The sequence below is a fragment of the Amblyomma maculatum genome, chromosome 2 (assembly GCF_055883805.1).
Source record: "Amblyomma maculatum isolate TAMU_Amacu chromosome 2, ASM5588380v1, whole genome shotgun sequence".
Taxonomy (NCBI): Eukaryota; Metazoa; Arthropoda; class Arachnida; order Ixodida; family Ixodidae; genus Amblyomma; species Amblyomma maculatum.
Window position 1 is genome coordinate 47,057,375 of NC_139345.1, and position 25,554 is coordinate 47,082,928.

Below are 25,554 nucleotides of genomic sequence, written 5' to 3' on the forward strand. Positions count from 1 at the left end.
ACAGGTCCCGGCTTCGAATATGACAGGAAGAAGCGTTACGGTCACAAGACCTTGCAAGCTCCCGCCATCATCTGCTTTAGCAGACGATGCCAACCATCAGTCACCACGACACATTTCTTTCACACTGACGCCAGGCGCATGTTTATCACATTACGTGCATGCAATACAAAATATATAGGCACCAGAGGCGCGAATAAATCAGATATTCGCAAATGACGCGCTGTATGCCTAAATGCGAAGGCTTTGACTGAACTCAACCGGCGGGGTTTGTTTGCCGTTGCTCCTTGAGGAGAAGTTCGCACAAGGTTCGCGCTCTCCGTGCTCTAAACCAGACGACAGCGTTAGCTGCTCCAGCGCAGAGTGGTTCGCTTGCTATGCATTCAGGATACTCTGGCAAAACCGCCGAACAGGTGAAGAACGTGTCGACAGCACGAGAAAACGTCTGCTCGCTGCCCTGTACCTATCCGTGTGCAGTGTATTCCAAGGCAAGACATCAAAGATGCAAGATTCAAACGACTCGCAGCTGCTTAGAGACCAGCTACGGAGCTCGTGTCGCGGTTTAACGGAAGACATTGAAAATGATTCTAAATAAGACAAGGACAACGAGAGAGCTATGGAACTGAAAATGATGGGTGTAACGTTGAAAGATGGGAAGCGTACATAGTTTGACAGAGAAATAACTCGAGTTGATGACGTTCTATTAGAAATCAAGAAGAAGAAATTGACATGGGCAGGACATGTATAGTGTGAAGAGAGGATAATCGATGGTCGAAAAGGGTAACAAATTGAATTCGAAGAGAAGGAAGGTGAAGCAGGGGGCAGCAGAAAATTAGGTGGGTGGATGGGTGGGGTTAAGAAGTTTGCAAGGGTCAAGAGTTGCACCAAGCACAGGACCGAGTTAATTGGAGGAATACGGAAAAGGCTTTCGCCCTGTAGTGGCTATTGTCCGGCTGATAATAATGCTGGTGACTGTCTGCAGAAACACGGAAAGTAGTGAATGCGCATGGAGTACAACTGAATATGGCTGTCCGCGCGACGCTATTTTACAGAGAGCTGTACTGATGGGCGGAGCTTCGGGGCTGGCGGGGAAATCGAATGCGCGAATGCAGTCATCACGTATAGCCCTGAAGAGAAGATGGAATGTACCCACTGACGTTTGCCGCAGCTCGAAGCTGTAGCCCACGCTGCTGCTGCCCCTGCCATGACAGTCCTGAGCTGAACTCGGGAGCTTTCGACATCCACGATTTTTGTGCATTATTTACCCATGAATAAATTCATAAGCAATCCTTTTCTCAGAAATTCTGCTCCAGCTCGGGGAATATTTAAACACTATTCAAGTACTTTTTCCAGTTCAAGTTATTTATCATGTAGTTCGCTTTCGCCTTATCATTTCGTATGCCAGTCGTCCTGGTTATAGCTCAGTTGGCGGATCGGCTGCAGGACAGGTGGCGATCCCGAATTTGAACTTCGGACATGTGCGACATTTTCTTAAAGTACGAAGTCTCTCTGAAAGCTGTATAGCTTTCACTTGTAGCAGTATTGCTGCGCTTGGATGGATGGTAATGAATAATAACTTCCTTATTACAAAGTCAATTCAAACTCGCGGAATATCCCTGGAAACACTACTGAAACACAGTTCCCGCTTTGAAATATTGATCATTTTGCTCTCGCCTTCTCATCTGCTAGCAGTCTTCTATAGCTCAGCTGGTAGAGCGGCTGCCTGGACATGTGTTGATCCCGAATTTGGATCCCGGACCAGGCGGACCAGGACGACTTTTTCTGAGAAAGCAGTCTAGCTTCCCGATGTAGCTCAAACTTTGACCTTATGTGCATGAGAATAACGCGATTGCTTTATCGTTCCCTTTTGTGAAAGCTCCTCAGTTCCTTGTTCTTGTACATGAATTTTGCCACTCCCATAATTAGTAATCCCTTAATTTTCCCACTTATATCCCGGCTGGCATACTGTTTAGCATAGCCTCGTGTGAAAGGCCACTCAACGTAGATATAAAACACCTCTTTAACAAGCCTTGTGAACGTGCCTGCGCGTCCTAGGGGTTTCGTATCTGATTCAGAATGCAAAAATCCTGGAAGGCTGGTTCTAATCTCGCCCTCCGATCTAAAAGGAGAGGCTGACCGCGCATGTCAGATCGGCCGTGTCATGTGGTCGCATGACATCAGGAAACATTACGAACATTCTGTGCCCGGCCATGTCAACTGCGGAAATGAAGAGGCCTTTGCAGGTTATGGCCAGAGCTCCTTGCCTCAGGGATATCAGTTGTGAATGCCTCCGTCGCGCTTGCCACTTCGCTGGCTAGACGTCGGCAGTTTTAGCGCCATTATTAACGCGATAGAGCTAATGGCACCGTCCACCGAAAATCCGGCGTTGGCGTTGTGAGCGGAAGATTACGAGCATGGCTCTGTCAGGTGGCAGCTGGCAGCTGACATGGCCGCACACTGATTGGACGTAGGGTTGCCTGACACGTTTGGCAGGAGCTGCCAACTCGGGCTTCTTCTTCACATGGGAGCTAGGGATATTGGCATCAGCCTGCCAGTGACCTTGCATTCACATTAACCCTAGATCACGCGGCACGTTCATACTGCTCGGTTAAAGCGGGGCTCTATTGTGTGGTGGTAGCCCACGCTGTCGCCTTAAACACTTAAGGCTGTGGCTAAAGGTACGTCGTCGGACGGTCCCGACCTCATCGAGAGTCGCGGCTAGCTGATATCATAGAGGATAAGATTCATTCACGCGTACCAAGCGGAATGTGGCCGCGTTCGACGTGCATATAGCCATGAACTTGTATATAGACGTCCGCCGTATCTTTACGAGAATCGAATGGGTACGTCGGACGTATCTTTAGACACTTCGAACACTTAATGGCGGAGCTCAACTGTCTCCAAATTTTTTTGAAGCATTTCTCGGCCTCAACGACGGTCGCCGATGTAAATGCATAAATAATTGCTCATCATCATTCTCTGAAGTATCGTCTGGTGTTTTTAGCTAGGCAGTGTTTTCAGCCCCATATACAATTCTAATATATAATATATAACCTTAAGAAATCACTTCTATTAACCGTTTATTTGCTGATGACTATAATCTACCTTAAAATTTCTAATCCAGCCGACCAGCTTGCTCTACGGAAACGTGTAGATTGTATAACAAACTGGAGTGCTAAGTGGCTAATGAAGGTTGACACTGAGAAATGCAAAATAATGACATTCAGCCGCAAACTACCGATATTCGCTTTCATCTATTCGCTCTGGAATCAGCAAGTCTTACGGTGTCTTGTACAAATATCTCGGCATTCAATTTAGCGCTAATCTTTCCCGGTCAACACACATAAATAATCTTGCTTAATACCTAGTGGCTGGCTTGTTGGTTCATCATACTTAACCAACAAGCCAGCCTTGTTACTACTGCGCTGTAGTTGTCAGTACCACATAAATAAAATCACAGTTATGTCTTCTTGTACTCTCGGATAACTAAAACGTTAACTTCATGATGCGCTATCTACCACTCGAAAACTAGCTTAGGTGTATCACTCTCTTTATTTTATGAGGTGGTGTTCAGTTCCCATGGAAATAAGCTGTCTTTGTTACAGCCATGCCATACATACATCCAATTGTCTGCCCAGTCAGTAGCTTCGTGCACATTTTGATCGTACCAAAGTACTTATTATGTCTGCTCTCCCACGTGCCATAAGCCATAGGAATAACCTTCCTGATGACGCGACAAACATCAGATACACTGCCGCATTCAGAGACGTGTTAACAAGCATACCTGGATAATATTTTGATTTTGTGTACTTTCAATAAAAAACTTGCTTTTAGCATTGTTTAATATACAAAAATGAATTCTTGTTTCCTTCAATTCCTATTTCGTGTTTCGTTTCCATGTGGCCTTATTATAAGCCTTATACGCTTGGTTTTTGTTTTGCTATTTTATAGCGAGTTGTGCGAAATAATTCTTGCTAACTAATGTGCAACGTTTTTCTTTATTCATTGTGTTTGGTCTTACATTTTGATCATTTATATATCCAACTCACACAATACTGCTATGTGAAAGGAACCTATGAGTTATTCAAATAAATAGATACGGTATAGAGGTCACAAGGTTGCATCAACTGACGGACAAATTCTTAAATACAATTTCTAAGCCGATTAATGCATCTTTTACTACCAGAGAAAGATCAGCATATCCAGAAAGAGGCAGGGAATCTGTTTTATTGAGTAGAAGCTGTAATAAAAATCTATTGGCACGGAGAAAAATGCAGACCGAAGAGGGCGGAGCAACTAGGTTAGGTCTACGTACAGTGCCGACCGCCGCCTTTTGCGCCCTCTCGACCAGTTGTCACTGGTCTTATATGATGCGGACTGAGCAGCGCTGCTTCCCGGTGCTCCGGGCAGGGAGATGAAATCGAAGGGAGAAGCGGTTGTTTTTACATGCCCATGTGATGAGGTACTCTGAGCAGTGTGTACAGGTCACGGGGCATTGAGGTTTTTTTGAGTGTCCATTTAAAGCTGCCCTAGGTCAGAGCCGAACTTGAGAGCTCCTGTAAACGAAGACAAGTTGTAAGGCTAATTTGGGGAGCATGAATTGGAGAACGCCCGAGTTAAAATTTGGACACGAAGTCGGATCAGGGATCTAAATGTAATTATATGTCTCGGAACCTTCATGCAAATAGCCGTACACTTGGTATGCTCCACAAGTAGAAAACCTATCCAGCCTAGGCAGCGCCTAATTTGCTCGGGTACGCAAGAAGAGAAGTGCAGCGTAATTCTTTCTTTTCACTTTATCATATGTTCTGGTAAAAGCTAACCGTCTCCATCGGACTGCGAAACGTCGTGTACGTTTCTTCGATCGTTAGTGGTGGTTTGGGTTAGCTGTTTGGAAGGTATATGTCCGCGAACACAGAAACGACATTAGTGGTGCCCATGTCCGGCTGCCGAGATGTTGCGTAGTAACTGCAAGCGCTGTACCTCTGTTCCGGACAAGCACCATGCATCTAAAGATGTACTGAGCGATAGAATCAAAGAAATAAGAGATCTGGCTCTTCCTGTGCGGCAATCGCTTAATTATTCATCTGAGATTTTTACTTCTTTCGTTTGGAGCCATATACTCCCGATCTGTGAAATAGTTCTTGGCGGCGGCCATGGTAAGGGTTGTCTTGTACTACCATGATGTGTGTTCATGGGAAATATTTTTGTTATGTGCCTCTGGCTATACCTAGCTTGGTTGCGTGCGCATGGTGTATCCGCGATGATTTTGGAAAATCTCGTCGCGAAGGCTTTCTCATTCATATGTCAGACAATTAGTATTTTTGTCGGTTCTTCACCGCTATGCATGTATATAGGCGCATTACGGGAAAGACTGTTGCCACGCAGGATGGTTTAATGCGCACTTCATACGTACGATAAGGCAGCTGGCGAAAAACCGACAAAACTTGAAACGTCTCTCCGCACGGAACTTTGCGTGGCAACAGATGACATCGAACAACGCTCCACGGTGCTCAAATTGAAAACGGCTGCCCGTCACGATGCGTAATAGTGTACTAAACACTTCCCACGCCGAGCCGTGGTGACTTTTGGAAATGAACATTATCAGGGCAGTACCACCGTCATATTCTAAGATATACTAACCCGGCATACCAAATCTCAAAGACGCCACAGTAAAGGTCTACATCCTTTTATCGTGGAAAGGCGTCTACAATGCTGATGTCGCGTTCACCGATTGCATTTAACTATTGGCTGGAAGGAATGAACAGTCCGGTACTACATACACAAACCACTAGCAGCCGGTAGATAGACAAGCCACGAACGAAGCTGTCCTGCATGATCACTCTGTCGACTTTATTACCATCTGTACAGGTAGCCAAATTAGCTTCTGAGAGTTAACCACCCCCACCTTGCCATGCCCTGTCACACTTGATCTCGTGCTTCACATCGCAACCCATCCCCTTCAAATATACCTGATTCGGGTTTCAGGATACCGATTCACCGATGAGAATGAAAGGGCCACTGCTTTCACGTCTGAGAATCAGTCTTCTAGCGACCATGTTTGCAGGATACTGCAGATAGGTCCCGAAACACCTTAATTGAAACCTCTGCTTTCCTGTTAGCTCCGCTGTTCTGTTAGCTCGCCTTGTGACCTAACAATGCAACACTTTATGAGCCGACCCGGTGGCCCAAAACATTGTCTACTCCACTGCAGAGATACTCGGACGATGCACACGTAATGAATTTGCCCTCGCATCCAACTATCGCGGTTCCGCCTCTGTGCTTCTAGGTGCTCAGGATTTTGTTATGCACGTGGAACAGTCGTGCAGTGTCGTACTCCACACCTTCGTCCTTTCTTATGGCCTCACTTCGCACATTTCCCACGTACTACATGCGAAACAGCCGTTACGTTCTCAAATAACTCTATCTCATGGGCCATGAGGAAAACCCTCTTATGTAATCTCTGCGGCTGCGTGACGATGCAAGCGAAACACAAAAGACAACGGTTTCTTTGGTGATATCGATGAGCGTCAAAAATCCCCAGGCGGTCGAAATGTTTACCGAAGCCCTGCGCTAGAGAGCCTCTTCATCTTTTCTTTCTTTCTCTCTCTCCTTCGATCATCCTGTCTGTCATGGCACGGTTTGGGTTTCCACCGAGAACTGCTGCAGTGTCTGCGCCCTTACACATTCTCAAAATCAATTTTAATTTTTAATGTCACAGCTTCAAAGGGCACTCTTCTCCAGAAAATCCGGATCGGCAGAAGCGTTGTGAGCGAGAAATCGCGAACGGGCTGCTTGTGGCAGGGGACAGTTGGCAGGTGACATGGTCGGGCACTGATTGGTCGGCGGGCTGGGTGACGTCACGAGGCCACATGACATGGCAGAGATGGCAGGAACTTCCAACTCGGATAGCTCCTTTGATATAGTAATATCAGTGCGTATAAGTGAGATAATAGAGGCACAAATTAAGCATAATAATGACTAAACAAGAAGCATTGTACTAGTACGCGAACCAGTATCAGCAAACGAAAACACTAACTGTAGCGTCATTTCCTTAAAGGCGGGAGCACTTGTTGCTAAAACAAGCTCTCATAACATACGAACATATGCGTCTGATTGTATGTTTAAATAATACAACTGAGCTCATCGATTTCGGCTCTCTCGACAATCTCTAGACGAAAGCCCAAAACAAGTCATCCTAGGATAGCCAAGGTCGCATGTTATAGTGAAAGAGTCTGAAATAAAAAGAAGAATATGCAAATAAATCTTTTTTTCGGAAGAAAAAAAAGCTGTCGGTCACCACCGTGCACGGCGTGCATGAATATAAGGTGTGGCCGACACCATGAATATCAGACGACATGGGGCTTTGATGTCAGCGGTCAATGGTTGCCAGACCAGGAAGCTGCTTTCGAAATAAAAAAAAAATCATTTTAAAAACATCTACTGCACCGAACGAGCTCAAATTTCAAGGAATTATAATTTGACGTGTGTGGAGTGAAATACAATAATTAGTTTATGCTCAATAGTTAGCTGTCATGACCGTTTAAGATTTACGCGCCAAAGCTGCAATGGGTGCACTAGGAGAAACGTCGTAACTGAGGAGTGTGTTAACTCTAGCGCTTAGGGATTGTTCAACGTGTACGAAAACCTTACGAGCGTTTCCACATAACTCAAAATACACTTGCCAATATCGGGTTCAAACTTACGATCTTCGGCGGCTCACTAGGAGAACGCCACTCTTTCTTAGCTATAGGGTCAGGCTTATACGTTGCATCATTACGCCATTAGCAAAAAAAAAAAAAGAAAAAAAAAAGAAAGAAAAAGGCGTCTAAATGACTTGTCCTGTAGAGCGTGCTGAAAAAAAGAGTTCATTGTACTCTGAAAAATATGAACAGATGGTCAACTCCCACACAGAGCGCAGTTTCTGCGCTCATAAGTGGGAATCTGAAGTAGATGAATCTCTACGATGAGCGACCGGATTGTACGTTTACACGAGGAAGTTGCTTTGTAAATGAAATGGCTGTAAGCGCCGCTGTTTCATTCGAAGCTGAACTCTAGCGGCGCTGCAATTTTTCTCGAAGGCCATTCTCGAAGGTTTCGAAGGGTACCTAAGAATGCACGAGGCAGTAAACATTCTTCAGTTTTGTATCGTCGATTTTCTTTCAACGTTGCCATTTTTACTCTTCTCCATCTTTTAAAAGATAAGTCTGTACCATATTCAAGCATCTGAAAGAAGAGTGCGCGTCGCGTGGTATTTAGATATAATTGTTTATTTTTATTTCATTTTTGTGTCATTCGCATTCAACAGGAGAGTGTAATGAAGCATGAATCGATATACCAAACAGGAAAATTGGGTCAAACCACTATAATAGCCCACTAAACGACCAATTAAATAACGCACGAAATAATAAACGGTATACATCATCACATACAGTCAAAGTCAGCAGGTATAATAGGTTTTACTTGGTATAAGCGACCAGTAACTGTTCATGTACAGTCTAAGTCAATAGGTATAATAGGTTTTACTTGGTGTAAGCGACCAGTAATAGTTCATGTGCATCACGGTGTCGAGCCGACTATTACGATTCCGGATGTAGAAAATGCGTAGGGCCAGGGCAGGAACTGAAACAGGAGTGCAACGCAATGCTTGAAGCCATTGCGGGCACTGAACCATTAAAGGGCCTCTGCTCACAACACAGTCGAACGCATAGCGTGCCTGCCTGATAGCACCTATAGTTTCGTAAGGAACTCGCATTTTCGCGCAGGCCTCGCTTGCATGAAACGGTACGTAGCGGATTCCACAGAGGTCTTCCGTCCTCCATCTTCTCTCCCATTTCGCCCTTTGGCTCTGCACCTACGGCGCTTGTGCCACATCGCGCGAGCACCACAGCCACCAGCATCGCCACGGCCGGTTTCCAAAGTGGAAGCGGCCCCCGCCCTTGTTGCGCTCCGCGCGCGGTTCTCGTTCTTGGCACGGTGCCACGGCCGCGCGCGGGGGAGGCGGCGCTGCGGACGCGCGCACACTTGAATCGTCGTCGACGTTTCTCGCCACTAATGAAGGAGGCCCAAAGAAGAGCGAATCGGTGTCCCTCCCAGGCCCCCTGCGCATCATGCATCACATGCTATGGATATACATCGCCCTCACTGTCCTGCCGGCATTCGCCTGTGAGTGCCATCTCTCTCATCGTCTCGTACTTGCACAGTAGAACCTTTTTCTTAATCGCCATTTATTTTGAGTCCCTGTTAATTACGTTATGTTTCTCGATGAATGACGATCTGCTCGGAGCGCGGTGATTCTTTTTCAGCATTCCCCACCTATTGCTCTATACGCGCCCGTGGTTTCGTGTTTTGAGCACGCGACGCCTACTCATTGTGTCGCGCGGTGTCTCTGGCGTCTCCGCTCAAGGTCGGCGCGGAAATAGGTTCGTCTGTGACCGCAGGGGAGAGGTGTTGCGACTTGTATCGCTGTTTTTCCTAATTGTTGATGCCTTGTTTCTCGACGACACTGCGGTAGATGTTCGTTACGAATTTCGTGCACCTTTCGAACAAAGTTCTTTCGAGAGCAGGTCCCTCGTTCTCATGTTGTGCGTACGAAATAAGCGGCGATGAGGAAAAGTGTAGAACTGAATGAATTCCGGCGGGATTAAAAATATCCTTCAAAAAGGAGACAAGAGTTCATCGATGCTATGTTTGACCTAATATTGACGTCTTTCGTTAAATACGCTATAGTGCTTCAGGTTCATCGAGGCTTCTAACAAGGCTTGGCTCTAACGAAAATCCCGGGAAATAATGTATTAGAGACGAAATAATCAATATTGACGAGGATGAAAACGCAGAGAAAACTGAGAGACTCTTAACCCTATGCAATTTCGTTCTTTCTATGAAGGACAGAAGAAACTATATAACGCTCCTATCAATAATACGCTGCAATCAATAAGCTGGCCGAGTTGCTGCGATATTATGTTGAAGAAAGTAGCTCAGAGGTTGAACGCGACAACACAGCACTCGTGTGGTATACCACTGTTCATATCTCTAGTACTGATCGTATATTGAGCTCAGGTAACTATGAAGTACTCAGTGCTCTTTTCCATATTATCATCGTCTTGCGTGTAGCTATATTTCTGCCATTCATTACATCATGTATCTTTGTGACTAAACAAAAAAAAAGTACTGTTTTGACGACAGAATAGTGCCTAAAAGCACGTTATTACCACGCGTCTGCCATTACAGGGTGTGATCGCGTTGTACGTGCGAACACAAGGCATATGCATTGCCAAGATAAACATCACTGTAAAAAGTCGTTACCAAGAAAATCTGCGAAAAAAAAAAGATCCAAAAGGCGAACGAAATATGGTGTCATCTACAGGCGTCTTCTTTTCTATGCAGCTCGTATCGCGGTGTTGAGCACTGGAACCGTCGCTCATACGTTCTCAGAATGCGGTCGAACAAGTCGGCTGCACACGTACGCCGTCGCGCTTCGCAGAGAAAGTGACTCACGAGACACTCTAGTCAAGTGCACTTCAGCTTCGTATTTGATTACCACGCTCAGCTGCACACGAGTTGCGTTTGCTGGGCACCACCAGTGCCACTCACGGCTTTTCTTAGAGAGAGCGGACATTCTGGTCGGTTACTCGCTTTCTTCGGGTTAGCAATTCGCTATAAACGACACTCAAAATTTCAGAAGTTTATGATTAGCGGGGAAATTATTGAGAAGTTACGAGCCTCCACAACTTTATGGAAACAATTCTTGTTTGTAGAGTGTGACTCCGAACTACTCACAGCCTGGTAGATACCGACTGATCCGCTGGCTCGCTCGCTCATTCATTCAATTTCACTCACCCACTCTCACTCACTCACCTACCCACTCACACATTCTCACTCACTTCCTCTCTTGATTACTATAACAGTATCACTCGCTCACTCACTCACTCTCTTGCTTGCTCATTCACTCACTTTCACTGACTTGCTTTCTCACTCATTCACTCCTTTCTCACTCATTCACTCACTTGCTCTCTAGATCGCTCATTCTTAAAATCACTCACTCACACACTTACTCGCTCTCGCTCGCCCATTCACTCACTGTCACTGACTTGCTTCGTCTCTAGCGCGCTCGATCACTTGCTCTCTCGCTCGCTCATTCATTCACTTTCACTCACTCACTCACTCACTCACTCACTCACTCACTCACTCACTCACTCACTCACTCACTCACTCACTCACTCACTCACTCACTCACTCACACACTCACTCACTCACCTACCCACTCACACATTCTCATTCAGTTTGTCACTTTCGCACTATGATACAATCACTCTTCCCTGATGCTGATTTGCACATCTGTCCAATGACTCGTTTACAAATCCTGCATAACGAAACATTTATTGACACGGACATATTTGCATAATTGCTGTTTCCATGCCTGGTTTTAGATGTCTTTAATTGATCTCAGACGTATCTGACATAGTGTGCACTCGTTTAGTTGCTTGGCTGTTGAGACACATTAAAATAAACATTACCTACGTACCTATCACTCACTTGGTCGCTCACTCACTCGCTCGCTCTCTCGCTTGTTTATTCACTCACTCTCACTGACTTATTGTTCGCTCACTCACTCACTCACTCACTCACTCACTCACTCACTCACTCACTCACTCACTCACTCACTCACTCACTCACTCACTCACTCACTCACTCACTCACTTGCTCTCTCGCTCGCTCATTAATTCATTCACTCACTCTCACTCACTCCCTCACTCACTCTCACTCGCTTGCTAGCTTGGTTACTCATTTGCTCACTCTTAAAAATCTACTCTTTTCCACCAAACTGGCGTCGGGGAAGAAGCTAAAATGCCAATAAACGAATTTTTGAATTTTTACAAATAATGTATTCACGTATGATCTGTATTTTCTGTCGCTACCAGTAAGAACAACCCGATGACGAAGCTGCCAATTGCCTGTAGTTGACGTCAAGGGGAAAAAGGCAGAAAATGATATACAAGGCATGCTGACTCCGATGCAGTGTCTGCATACAGCCGGACTGTGCCAAGCGGCTTTATTTTTTTACAACTCTCGGAGCCGGTCACGTTGTGCGTGCGTCCGCATATATACGTGACTGTTTTCCGCTTCATGGACAAACGCGACTCAACACTTATAATTCCGACCATAGGCTCAGCTACCCTCCTGGGCTGTTTTCGAGGTCGCGGGCTAAATAATTGCCCGAGCTGCAGCTCCTGGATAATAAACGCATCCTTGAGCATAGGGCCGAAGTCTCCTCAGCCCATGGAGCTGCCGTTGCTGCCGCGACATGCTCACAAATATACATCGTTAAGTTACAGGTGTCTCTTCTGCTCGTTTACGCGTGGACATCAAAGATGTGATGAGGGAAGTATTGAAAATGTGTGCAGCAAACTTTTAAATAACCGGCTGCACAAATTAGATACTGGTGGTCGTGTCACGGTGCTCCAGGGACAATGTCCGACCACGCAGTGAGAGACATGTAGGCTTGGATTTCACAGACACAGCTTCCGAACTCTTCATAAACACCATACAAGCAGCCGTTGACGATACTTTCGCTAGGCGGGAACATTCAAAACCACAATGCCTAAATGCTTTATCGGCATACAACGGTTCAAGGAATTCAAATGGCTGAATCGCAACGTCACATTGTCAGCACTTTAATCCATCCTTATTAGCGTGGCGTTCCAGGATGGGCTCAGGTTCGTACAGTTCAAAGTTCACAGTTTATTATTTAAAAGTAAATACAGATCTTGTGATTATACAGAAGGAAACAGAAAGAGTTTCCAGAGTTTTAGACTGTACTGAAACCTCTATGTACAAAAGAAAAAAAGAATAAATAACAACACGAAGCAGCATTGCATATAATTAAAACTTGTTATCGAAATTTAAAAAAATGCAACATTATTAAGAGCAGACAACAAATACACTAAAACGTGAAGTTCCGGTAAGGGAGCAAACCAGATAGATATAAGGTGGATCAAAATGGCATCAAGAATAAACAATAAATGAGCGGATCGCAGTCTAGTATATTATGATTGATTAGTTCTTGTGTACTGTAGAAGGTTACGGTTGTTTAACACAAGCTAAGCAAATATGCCAAGGTTAAATTTTATCAGTTCTGAAATACGAAGGATATTGAGGTGAGAGTATAAAGAGGAAATGGAGGAATCCCTATTTGACCAAATGATTGTACGGACCGCTTGGTTATGCATAATCTGAAGTGCGCAAAGAAGAGAATGATGTGTCTGACCCCAAGAGGTGACGCAATAGTTAAGATGACAATAAATGAAAGCATAGTAAAGTTGAAAAAGTATGTAAACTAAACTATAACGTGATTTTAGAAGAATTCTGATCCCATATATTTTATTTCGAAGTTGTTGAATATGTGCGATAAATTTCAAGTGGTAGTCCAGTTCTACATCAAGAAATGTACAATTATCCGAGGGATATGTGGGATAAGAATTGATTGAAAGAAAACTTGGGGCAGTAGCTTTGAGCTGAACACCATGTACTTGGATTTAGCATGGTTAATCAGAAGTCCATTTTTAACGCACCACGCAGCAATGTTGATTAGATCTGAACCAATTCAAAATTAAAAACCTCAACGTGTGGTGCACATTGCAGCTGAGAACTGAGCATGAAACAAACCGCTTAAACTAATAAATAAATAAAAAAAGATCTTGGATGTCAAGATATCCAAAGATTTATGTGAAGAGATAAGGGTAGTGTCATCTGCATAAAGGATGCAATCGATGGTAGGAGAGAGACAGTAAGATAATTTATATAGATTATGAATAGAAGTGGACCAAGAATGGAACGTTGCAGGACACCTATGCTAATATCGTTTTTTTGTTAGAAAAGAAACCTGATATACACACTGTTTGTTCGAGGTTAGATAAGAAGCTACGAAATAGTTTTAAAGGGATCTCATGAATGCCATAAGACGTTAGCTTAGTGATAAGCAAATTGCAATTTATTTTATCGAACGTCTTAGTAAAATCAAGGAAGACAGAACTGACGTAGTTACCTTTATCTATTTCAGGTTTGCATTTGTCGATGCAGTAAGTCAAAGCAAGGTTAGTGGAGAAACCATGCCGAAATCCAAATTGTTTCGCATGCAGCACATTAAATTTTTCTAGATAATTAGACAGTCAGAAGTGAATCAACTTCTCAATGATTTTGCTGAAAAATGGGCCGATAGAGATGGGGGGACAGCGGCCGATGTAGCTCAGTTGGAAGAGTACCGGACGCGATATTTGGAGGTCGTGAGTTCGGTTCCCACCATCGGCACGTTGTTTTTTCTTCTACTTTGTGTTTAATTATTTTTCCCCTAAAGAGATAACATTACTAATTTATGTGATTATTGAAGTACATATTAAAAAAAATAGACATAAGGTATAATCCTTGGCTGCGTTCCTTCATGCATTAGAACGAGCACCCTCATTTCCCCTTCATTTTTATATATATATATATATATATATATATATATATATATATATATATATATATATATATATATATATATATATATATATATATATATATATATATATATATATATATATATATATATATATATATATATATATATATATATATATATATATATATATATATATATATAATGCACTACGTCTTTCCCTCCCTCAGCCGCTCAGCCACATCTCTGCATACGCTGCAATATTTATAATATGTATATATATCCAAAACGACCGTGTGCTGTGCGATGTCAGCGCACGTTAAAGAACACCAGACAGTCGGAATTTCCGGAGTCCTCCACTACGGCGTCTCTCATAGCCTGAGTCGCTTTGGGACGTCAAACCCCACAAACCAAACTAAACCTATTACACGGTGACAGAACTGACGTATGCGGCTGGTAGCGAAGCTGGTATACACTGCTGAGATAAGGATGATTTAGTATAGTTTATGGTCGGGCCACAGCGACTAAGGCTATGAGAGACGCCGTAGTGGCAGACTCCAGAAATTTTGACCATCTGGGGTTCTTTAACGTGCACTGACATCGCACAGCACACGGGCTCCTTGCTTTTCGCCTCCATTGAAAAGCGGCCGCCGCGGCCGGGATTTGATTCCGCATCCTTGGGCACAGCAGTCGAGCATCCTAGCCACTACACTACCGCGGCGAGTCTGGCGTAGTGAGATGATGTGATCATGCACGAGCAAAATATTCTGGCGAATTCTCTTTGGTGGTACTTTATGGTGTGATGGAACCTGCAATCATTTCACGCTTAAAACAGGTAAATAGTGTACATTTATTAAAGCGCACCTAGATTCGTTTTAGAGCAGTCGTTAGCTGGCTTTATCGCAATTTGAATGCTTAACCCTGTTCGTTACTTGAAGCTAATTATGCAAATTTCTTTTTTTTTGTATTTGGAACTAGACTAAACTTTGAGTTCAACCAGTGTTGTAAATTCGAAAAAAAAAAAGATATAGAGTATGGGAGCGAAGCGCCCTTTACTCTGAAATAAATATTTTCTAGGTAAGTGTCTCGCATGTCTGGCGCTTAGTTCGGACAAAGAGGGGCTTCGCCGCGGTGGATTAGTGGTCAGAGTGCTCGACACTGAGCCGATCGACCGGGCTGAACTCAGGTGGTGGCGGCCGCGTTTCGACGGTGGCAGGACGCTAGGCGCCACGCATTGTTCAATGTCAGCGCAAGTTAAAGAACCCCAGGTAGTCAGAATTATCCGGAGCCCTCCACTACGGCGTCTCTCATAGTCTGAGTCGCTTTGGGAAGATAAACGTCATATAGCAAGTCAAGGTTTGACCAGCCAAGGGATTCGGTCTCTTCTGCTTCATCGAGCCTAAAGAAGGTATCGTAAATGTCTCCGTATACATCAATTATGTTACACCTGTTGTAAGTTCCCGTGCGCAGGAAAAACGCGAAAACGTACAATGCAGTATAGCAAAAGGTGCCCTGCGAATGTCATGACTTTACCATGCGGCGTTGAGAACCCGATCCGCCCCGCCTTTTTTTTTTTTTTTTGTACATTGTGAAAACAGAGAGCAGCTGAAGAGACCTGGATTTTATTATCACCTAGTAGGGGTCACACTTCGCTGTTGTTTATAATTTGCTCAGTCAATCCGGACAGTGGACAAAATGATTAGAGTTGGGATGTAGAGTCGGGAAGGAGGCGAGATACTGACAAAAGCCACAAGCACGCCATCTCCTTCTGGTTGACTGACATTAGACTTTCGAGAGCATCATCTCTGGACCAGCATCAGAAACGACGAACTGAAGATGGCTGTGGCTTGAGAGCCTTATCTTGAAGCCAGCGCGGAACGAGTGATCATCCTTTTAAAGCCCGGCCCGCGGCATGCGGGGCACCCCGTTGCAACATCGTACGTACACGCATAGCTACCTGCACGACGCGTCACGGATCCCGAGTTGGAAAATAAAATTACAACACGAGGAGACGAAACGCGTAAGTCACGCACAGAATATCCAAACGCAGCCGCTGATGTCCTCGCCCCGTCCTGCCCCTCTTCCTCCTCGTCGCCGCGTACTCGCAGCCGGAGTGCGCGACTGGTGTGGGTGGTTACGCAAGTGATCCCACTGCGCGTCAACTCCCGCAGGCGCACCCGGTCCCAGCGAGCGAAGCCGCACATATACAAACGCTCTCTCACACGCGCGCGGCGCTCGGGGCGTCCCTGACGGTCGCGCTGTGTTTTCCCACCGGAAATAAATTCAGTGTCACCTGCATCTGTGCACGGCCGGGGCACAGCAGCAGGCCGAAGTGACTGCCTGGGAGAGACCGTTTTATTTCGGGCGCCAACGCGGCCCTTGCGCGGCTCGAGACCGCGCGATGGCTTGGCAAGGGGGCTTCGTCAGTGAAGAGCGTGTGTCGCTGATCCGGGGAGACCGGCCAAGCGTCGCGAGTGTCTCGTGGAAGGAGGGTTACGCGGGCGTTCACGGCCGCGGTTAGAGGTCCGGGCGAGAAGCAAGAAGAGCACATACCGCGAGGGAACGGTGAGGGAAGCCTGCCGTAATAGGACGCCCCGTAGCTTTTTGCTACCGGAAGCTCCCTTTTTCAAGAGAGGGCCCGTTGCAGTATCTCTTCCTCAGAACTTAAAGCGCGTTACTTTATACCTTGTTTCTCACAGAACGCTAGATAGCATTTTTGCCCTCTGCCAAGCCATTAAACCCATGAAGGATTCGTGGATGGACCATTAGTGGAATCATACTAACACGCAGGTGATGTTACACGAACAGATGGGTTCGTCTAGGTGGTGGTGGAAAGCATTTATTGCAAAAGGAGAGGTTGCTTGGAAAGCCACCCCTGGTGGGCCGCGCCCCTCACAATACTAGGTGGAGTCCCTTATTCCGGGACTCCATTGGTCTGGGCCGCCACACGAGCTCGCTGGACCAGCGCTTGTGCCCCTAGATACAGGCAGCCTAGCAGGGTCGCCATCCAGTCCTCTCGGGTAGGAGAAGGGGTTATGGGTAAAAGAGAAGGATTTAGCTTTTTACTAATACTCTACTGTGCCCAGCAGTACTCAAACATTTCGACCCTTCCTTTTGTGGCCTCTGCCCATTCTGTGGAGAGGTGGCTGACACCGTTCGCCCGGGAGCGGCACGCGAAGGAGAATCAGCTCAGACGCGTGCGCAATGTTGTCACTTACTGGCGTCCTTACCCTGCCTTATACGTCCTTATACAAGAGCAAACGACATTATCGGATGATATGCTTCTTATAAATGAGCCGTGTTAAGCAAAAAAGCCGACGCGCTTAAAACTTAGCCCGCTACGCGTGAGTCTTCCGCAAAAGGCGGTAGGTAGCAACGGGATTGAAACAGCACACCATCGTGTATCAGGTATACAAAGTATATAAACCAATGGTCTAGCAAAGTATCGTCTTAGTGATGTGAATGGAAGTTGGGGACGCAATTGCTGGCTAGCTTTGTGGCTGACGTCGGCAACAGACAGCAGCTCAAAGAGAATTAATGGCTTTCGCCCGCAGCGGTTACCAGGTAGGCTCAATTAAAAGGGCATCCGACAGGGATCATTTGTTAGCGCTTCCTTTTTATTGCCTTTTGTAAGAGCATTGAGCAATCGTGAAGAGCACAGGATTACCTAGCGTCTAGTGTACTTGGATTAAAACGCATTACACGTGAATGGCGCGTTTGTAAGAGGCCTGGTTTGCAAATTGTTCACTAAATTTAACTTCTAGAGCTGTAGACAGTACGACTGTCCGTGGCTCTGCTCGTACTAGAAGACACAGACAGGTCATGGAAGTGTTTCCGAAGCTTTGAAGTTACAACATTGCGTCGTCATTACTTCGAATGCTATAGCGTCATATAGAGGTCTGTGTTCTGCTTGTACAGAAAGGTCATAATAATTGAGAGAAGGAGGAGCAGAAGTTTTATTGGATGTATTTTTTAGTCTTGCAATAAATTATGGATAGTTTTCTGCACTGGCATACTACCTGAATGTCACGCACGTGGCTTGTGGCGACGTGTTGGTGCAGGTTGTTTATCGATGAGACCCTTAACAGGGGATTCTTCTGGAGGCTTCGGTTGGCTTTGCGCAGGACGACGTCTCTTTCAGAGGACCGAGGAATTTACATATAGGAACACTAGACAATAAAGGTTAATAGGATGCGCACGTGTTAAAAGACAGATACACAAACACTGGTCGCTGATTTAATGAGCGCGTGTTTGATTGAAATTCCCATTTTGGATAATATGCGCGCAAACCTCTAGATATTGGGCCTTTATGAACCCTTTTTTCACAGAGCCAGAAAAACAAAAAGGGAAGAAAAGCAGTGGGCCAATAACCCTAACCTCTTTATAAATTCCATGCAGCTCTGTTGAAACACCCTTGCGCTTCTAAAGAGCACGAGAGCCTCACCAAAGTTCGTTCATGTTTGATTCACTTTCTCGCATTGCATTTATTCAAAATCTTTTAGTTGCACCCTTTTCAGTTCGTCCGTATTAGGCAAACAATAAAAAATAAATACGTAAAGTGAGCGAATGAAAGCGCCCGTACAAATAAGGACCCACGTGAAATACGCGTTCATAACGGCACGCTTCTCAGATATGAGCGTTCAGAGGGTGTAAGCGAGTCGTAGCGGCCCGGTGCGCGATATAGCTGCCGCGGCCTCGACTCGGCCGCGTCCAAGGACCGTCTTTATTAAGTGCCGCCCGTTTCAAGTGCCTTTACCACTCCTACTCCTTCCTCTCCCCTCGCTTTCCATCGCGAAGGGGTTGTGCGCTTGCCTGCCGCGAAAGCTCGTCCATATCGCGAGTATTCCTTAAAACGAGTGCGGCACGAGCGGAGCATTCCTCGAGTGGATTCGCGACTCAGACACGGCGGCATATGTCCTTGCTAAAACTCCCACTTGATGCAAGAGGCTTGTATAAATGCGCTTGCCTGCTTCTGTGGCCTTGGACACTGCTGAGACAACTGAATATGCCAGTCCAAATTACAAAACCTGTGGACATTAGTAGCAAAAAAGAAAGAACAATAAAAACACGCACCTCCCAGCCAGCGCAATTCTTTTTTCGGTGATGTGCAATCGCTCGACATTCTCGCGTAGGCTTTTCGTAATCATCTTCAAATGCTTTCCACGATTCAGACACCCCTCCCCCACTCCTTTCAGGGCTAGATTTAAAAATATTGGCCGATGATTAAGGTACTCGGTGATGTGAAATTGGAGCGCAGCTCCAGCCATTTTAGCTTTGGGACTTGCTGAGGAAAGGAATTTCAGAAAAACGTGTTTCTGCGTATGCGTTGTTAAAGGCTACTCTACAATTTCTCGCACTATCAGCCTTCAAGTTTCACTCATTCCTTTCTCAGTTCTTGAATGTTATGGAGGAGACGCCGCATGACACCTGCCAGCCGCCGCCAGCACTCATTTCACACATTATTTAACACGTTCACACAGCATACAGTAGTGGGGTACCACAATATGCGAAAGTTCGTCACTGCGTGCCTATAGAGTTTGTATGTCCGAACCACTATTCAAAGGTCAGGAGTTCGAATCCTATCCCACCTTCCCATTTGGCGGCTGCGGGGTTTGCAGCTGCCGATAGCAATGTTTCATCTCCAGGCTTTCAATGCACGTGGTCTACCAACTCCCGCATGCAAGAGGCATGTTCGTGAGTTTTTGCTCACAACACCGACTATAACACCCCCCAAGTCGGGATTTCTTCTCCCTATCAGCCGGCACAAACTGAGCGTGACTCGTCTGCCTCCACCGTACCTTCCTCCTCCACTTTCCACTCATGCTTTCACCTTTCCATCATTCGCCGCTGCCCTCCTCACTTTCCGACCACATCCTCCTTCAGAGTTAGACAGCGCGTTATCTCTCCCCAAATCTCTCCTCTCCAGGCGGAGTCTAATCACTAAATTCGCATATGACACAAGAATTTATTTACGCCTATTTACGCTATTGTGGTACGCAATGTTTTCACGGCCGGCATGCGGCCTCTCATCTCAGCACCCTCACCACATACACACGCAGGCACAAATATGCCCACGGCTCCTCCTGCCTCTGCTCTAGGCAACGCATCATTGCGCACGTCATCCGCCTTTTATTCTCGCCATTCGGTGGGGTGCATCCCTGCGAGCTGGCCACAACCTTCTACTCTCACGGCGGTCACTCCTCGCCTTTTTCCTCATTACACCACCCTCATGTTGCGCACTATTCAGCCCTCGTCGTAATCATGTCCTTCCACGGTAGCCCCACTATAGGGGTTCTTCCCATGGCATATCCCCATTCCAGTTGCGCATTCCTTCGCTCTTCTTCTCTTCTCTTCCCCTTAAATGCAGGGAGGAGACTTCTGTGTCGCACTCTGCCACCTGCTAGCCGTGGCAGGTGGCGTTTCGCTGTGTTACTACCTACCACGGCTGGCTGCTTAGCCAACGACTGCGCCTATGACTCCACCAACAAAGACGACGAGAAACGGGCGCTTAAGAAATGCACTCTAAAGGCCCGTTCACACTTGCGACTCTCAGGGGCTGAGAGACCGTTTTGGTCGAAAAGCGGCTGTCGCAGACCGTTCGATCATCGCTCGATTTTCCAGCCGGTGCAATCAGCGGCGCAGCTGAATTAACAAAAGTTCGTCTTGCGTTCAGCCTCTCGTTTCTAGTGAACAGTCAGGATGGACAAGTCTCGTTATGAACAACACCAATTCGGGAAAGCGACCCGCGGATCGCTTTTGCAAGTGCGAACATCGGTCGAGCTGAGCGGCTCCCAGGCCGCACATCCTTGGCGACTCCCAAGTGTCAGTGGTTTGGTTTGGTTCATTATGGGGGTTTAACGTCCCAAAGCAACTCCGGCTATGAGAGGCGCAGTAGTGGATGATTCTGGAAATTTCGGCCACTGATGCTTTTTAACGTTCACTGATATAGTAAAACACACGGGTGCCTTGCTTTTCGCCTCCATCGAAGATTGGCCACCGCGGCCGGGATTCGATCTCGCATTCCTGTGCACAGTAGTCGAGCGCCCTAACCACTGCACCACCACGGCGGAGCCTAGTGTAAACGGGCCTTAAAACTAAATGCTACTTCTTTTTCTCTTTAGAGACTCGTTGAAACCTCCGCCTTGTAATGTGGGAGGTCAGTCCACATATCGTAGGGTGTTCGCTTGTTTCTCAATAAAAACATCTCCCGTAAATTCCCTAATTCGTGCTTCGCGTTATTTTCAATTACTTTTGCTTCACTGGACAGAATGATTCATTCTGCTATCGAATAATTCAAATTCTCATACCGTGAAGCCAAACTCCGGCGTTTTTCTTTTTTTGGTGAAAAACAACATTTAACCCCAAAGAACGCTGATCGCCAGGCCGCGCTAAAGCTTGCTACCGTCGGGACTCCGGGGGCCGTACTGCGACGAACTAGAGATCGAACCCAGCGCATTCCATTTACGGACATATGTTGAAGTCATTCTATGTTTATTGACAGGTACTTTTGATAAGGATCTGCTATTAAGAATTGCGGCATAAACAGAGCATTTCTTGAGAAAGCCCAGGTGATAAATCGTGGGCATTAGACTCCAGCAGTTCATTATACGTAACTTAATGTTACATGATTATATTTAACGTGCATTTATATGTGACTTATATGTAATTATACGTACAGTTCCCTTGTCGAAAAGTTGGCATGGACTGTGAACTGAGACTAGCCTTCAACCTTTATCCAATTCCCTTTTGTACTTGTGTAGCCATATTCTTACCTCGTTCTACCCGCATACACATGTTTTAGGCGCAGGTCGTATTGCAGATTCCTTACATTCCTCTATTTTTAACACACAGTGCTTCGATAGGTTCAAACGAATGGTTACAATACCGAGATTTCATGGGAAGGCTTGCGAATTCCCCAACGTCGACAGCTGGCGCAGCGTCATTCGGTGGGAAATAATTGATCAATGCAACGTGTTGTTGTGATAACGGCTTTATTTATTTCATTGCCTATATTGCTATTATTAAAAACCTGATAATGTTAGTGCTGTTATTAGTAGCTTTAGCATAACTGCGTGTATGCGGGTACGTGCTACTGGCGATTTTCGTTTTCCCAGTAAGGATATAGACAATAAACATACACTTGCTGTGCCACTTTTAGTTCGTAACTTTGCTTGCTTACGAGTTGAATAAAAGCAAAAGAAGCCAGAGCATTTTTATTATCTGGAACAGAATCTCCACCGATACCATGGATTGATGTCCACTTACCTCACATTATACCCATAAAGTCTCACTTACATATCGCACGCAAAAAAATGTTCTTTTAAACACACGCTGCAGTGCACAGCGTGTATTGGTAGCGTCATGATGTAAAAATGTTTTCCCAACTAGTGCTACAACACCATTTACAACTCATATGCTACCAGAACAGGCATGACTGCTTACAGCGTTCTATTTGTGAGCCTAGCTAGGACTGCTTTAGTTGCGTTGTTCTGAAAATGTTCGCTTTGAAAGCAATAAGAGCAAAAAAAGAAGATAACCGGGCCTGTTATTATACCTCTGGCTAACGCGCTGAAACTAGCCGGGCTCACTTTTGAGTGTTTTTCACATCTCTTCAACTGAGCCCACGTGGGAAATTGCGACTCGATAGAATCAAAACATAGTCAAGCTGCATATACTAACACGGTCCTGCGTCTAGAGGAGTTGCGAGAACGTCTGAAACAGTGGAGTTGAGTTGTTGTGAAGAGATTATTTTGCCTCTTACTTCACGATTTAAAGCAATTTCATGCAATTACGTTTTACTTCCTTTAGTGAAAGACTACAAGGCTTTATCGCATTCAAAAAAGACAGGGAGTTTGATGGTTAACGTTGCATGTTTGGTTAGCTCAGCCACTGAAAAAAAAAAAAAAAAAAAGCCTTTACTCTCTACACCATCTTATTCATAACTGACGAGCGACGCGAATGCTTCGCTTTGTCTTGTGTCGGCTCTACATTTCATACCACTGTATAATGTGCAAATTCTTAAAGGCGTTCCCACAGCGAAACTTTTCACGAGTGACCCGCATCTTTCACCTCAGCGGTAGCAAAATAGTTTAAGCTTATGAGTTTAAGCCTAACGAAAAAAAATTCCTAGCATGTTCTGCGGCCACTTCTATTAGCCAGACGTTGGCGTCGTCAACGACCTCCCGCGTTAGATGCAAGATACAAGCAGTAAAATTCGTTTTTTTTTTTCTTTTTGATTCAGAGCTGATTGCTTTGCTGCTGCAAGGTGAACTATAACCGGCTTATACCCCGAGTGTTGCTCCAATAGCAGCTCTGCATTTCAATGCACAGACCACACGTGTAGTTTTGAAAATACGTGTCGTTGAAAAGGTCCTCAATCGTATGTACTCTGACACTGGCAAAGCACCAACTAGCTGTTCTTCGTGCTAAGCCGCTTTGTGAACTCAGCTTTCGACAAACGTACACCACCCATAGGCTCCACACTGATAATCTCTTTTCTGTGGACTGCTTGCATATGATTTGGCTGGACCAACATCGATTCCCGAATGCGCTTGGAAACATAAGCCTTGGCTAAAAAGCACGCGCCAACTTATAAGAGCGGCGGTGAGCAAGCGTTGCTTTTCGCAACGTGAGCACGTCTTTATCAGACCGTGTTCAGTCAAAGCAAGATTTTATGCAGTTCTACCTCGTGTTACTCGCGACAGAGTGAAAAGAAAGTCTGAGACATCTCCGCCTATTTGAATTTCAGACGCTGTGGCATCTCCGCACTTTATCAGAGTCGGTACGTATGCACGCAAAAGAGGAATGCCGAGTGGAGGACTCTCACCTGAATGCGCCTGAAGTGCACTAACGGGCGTCTGGTCTCTTTTCTTGTGTTTGTGCTGAAAATATAGTATGAGCTTTTTCTAAGAAACACCTGCTCCTACGCAGGTATGACTTCATGCAGTATAAATGCATTTCTCAGGAGTTGCAGCATCGTTATCGAAAAAAAAAAAAAAAGAGACAATGCCGTTCACGTCGCATTTTGTTTCTTGTGCTCAAGCATCAGAATAGCTATTACGCCGGAAATCCACCATTCTTGGCAGTTTTTAGCGTGAGTGTAAGAGACCAAAAAAAAGAGAAGTAAAAGGCACTGTCACGTCGTCTCACTTCTTATTGGGCACCTCAACCGCTCCCGTAGTGAAGGGGGACAGAGGAGGGAATGAAAGTTGGAAGAATGAAAGACGCTCCAGCGAAGAGCCAGATAGTTAGGAGGAGGGAGTGTAGGCTAGAAAAGCAGAGATGAGGGGGAAGTTCTAATTCGCTAGCATTAGTAGGATCATGATGGGCAAAACTCGCCCTTTATGTTTTGAAGTCTTGATTGAGAGAATGGGAAGCTCAAAACCACCACTGATGAAGAACTCTGGGGGCCAGTGGAATGAGTCCCTTAATGTGCCCTTAATGTGAGTGCATTCAATTCGTCAGCACAAACAAACTGATAGTACACTTTTAGCAGCTGTTCAAGCGTATATCCCTCAGGGTCAATTGCTGCGACGTCTCGCCTTTTAGTTTTTTCTCTTTCAGCTAAACTATATGAAACAAATATAATATGTGTTAGTTATATTTGCTAATTTATAAGACCATTTTGCATGCTTGTTGCGTTTTTTTTGTTGTATGTTTGTGTGTTTTCAAGATACCAATATCAGTGTAGTGATGTAAACTAGTACTTCTTTACCATAGTCGGTTTTGCATTAACTGTTACATGCGTGCTCTGGGGGTGGTAACGGTTTTAGCACGCAATGACAAAAAGAAAAAAAGGGAACTAATCAATTAACTGTATTCGCTTTCTTTTTCCTGTATTCTGGTACTGTACGTAGAGGATGCAAAGTAATTGATTGTGTGGAGGACGTGTGACAGCTTACCGTGCGCGGCACGCAATCCTGTTAGCTTTCTTGAACTCGTGAGGCATGCGACAATAACGCAATTGTTTCACTTTTGCATGCATTTGCGAATAGCCTGCTTTTTCCTTCAATCATTTCCAGTGTGGTTCCGGTGCATGTCATGCCTATCTTCCTTTTACGGGTACTGTTTCCGACATAGCGCTTTTGGAGTACGTCGCATGTGTTTTGTTACCCCGTTAG

At 45.4% G+C, this 25,554-nt stretch overlaps 1 protein-coding gene across 1 annotated transcript in view; it reads left to right on the forward strand.

Moving 5' to 3' along the window:
• Window positions 1-8,952: 8,952 nt before the first annotated feature.
• Window positions 8,953-25,554, forward strand: part of LOC146198560 (uncharacterized) — a 47,579-nt gene continuing 30,977 nt past the window's right edge. The window contains exon 1 of the mRNA XM_084594056.1: window positions 8,953-9,162. Within this exon, the coding sequence (XP_084450182.1) occupies window positions 9,108-9,162 (55 nt within the window). The 5' untranslated portion in view covers window positions 8,953-9,107. The remainder of the gene's footprint in view (window positions 9,163-25,554) is intronic.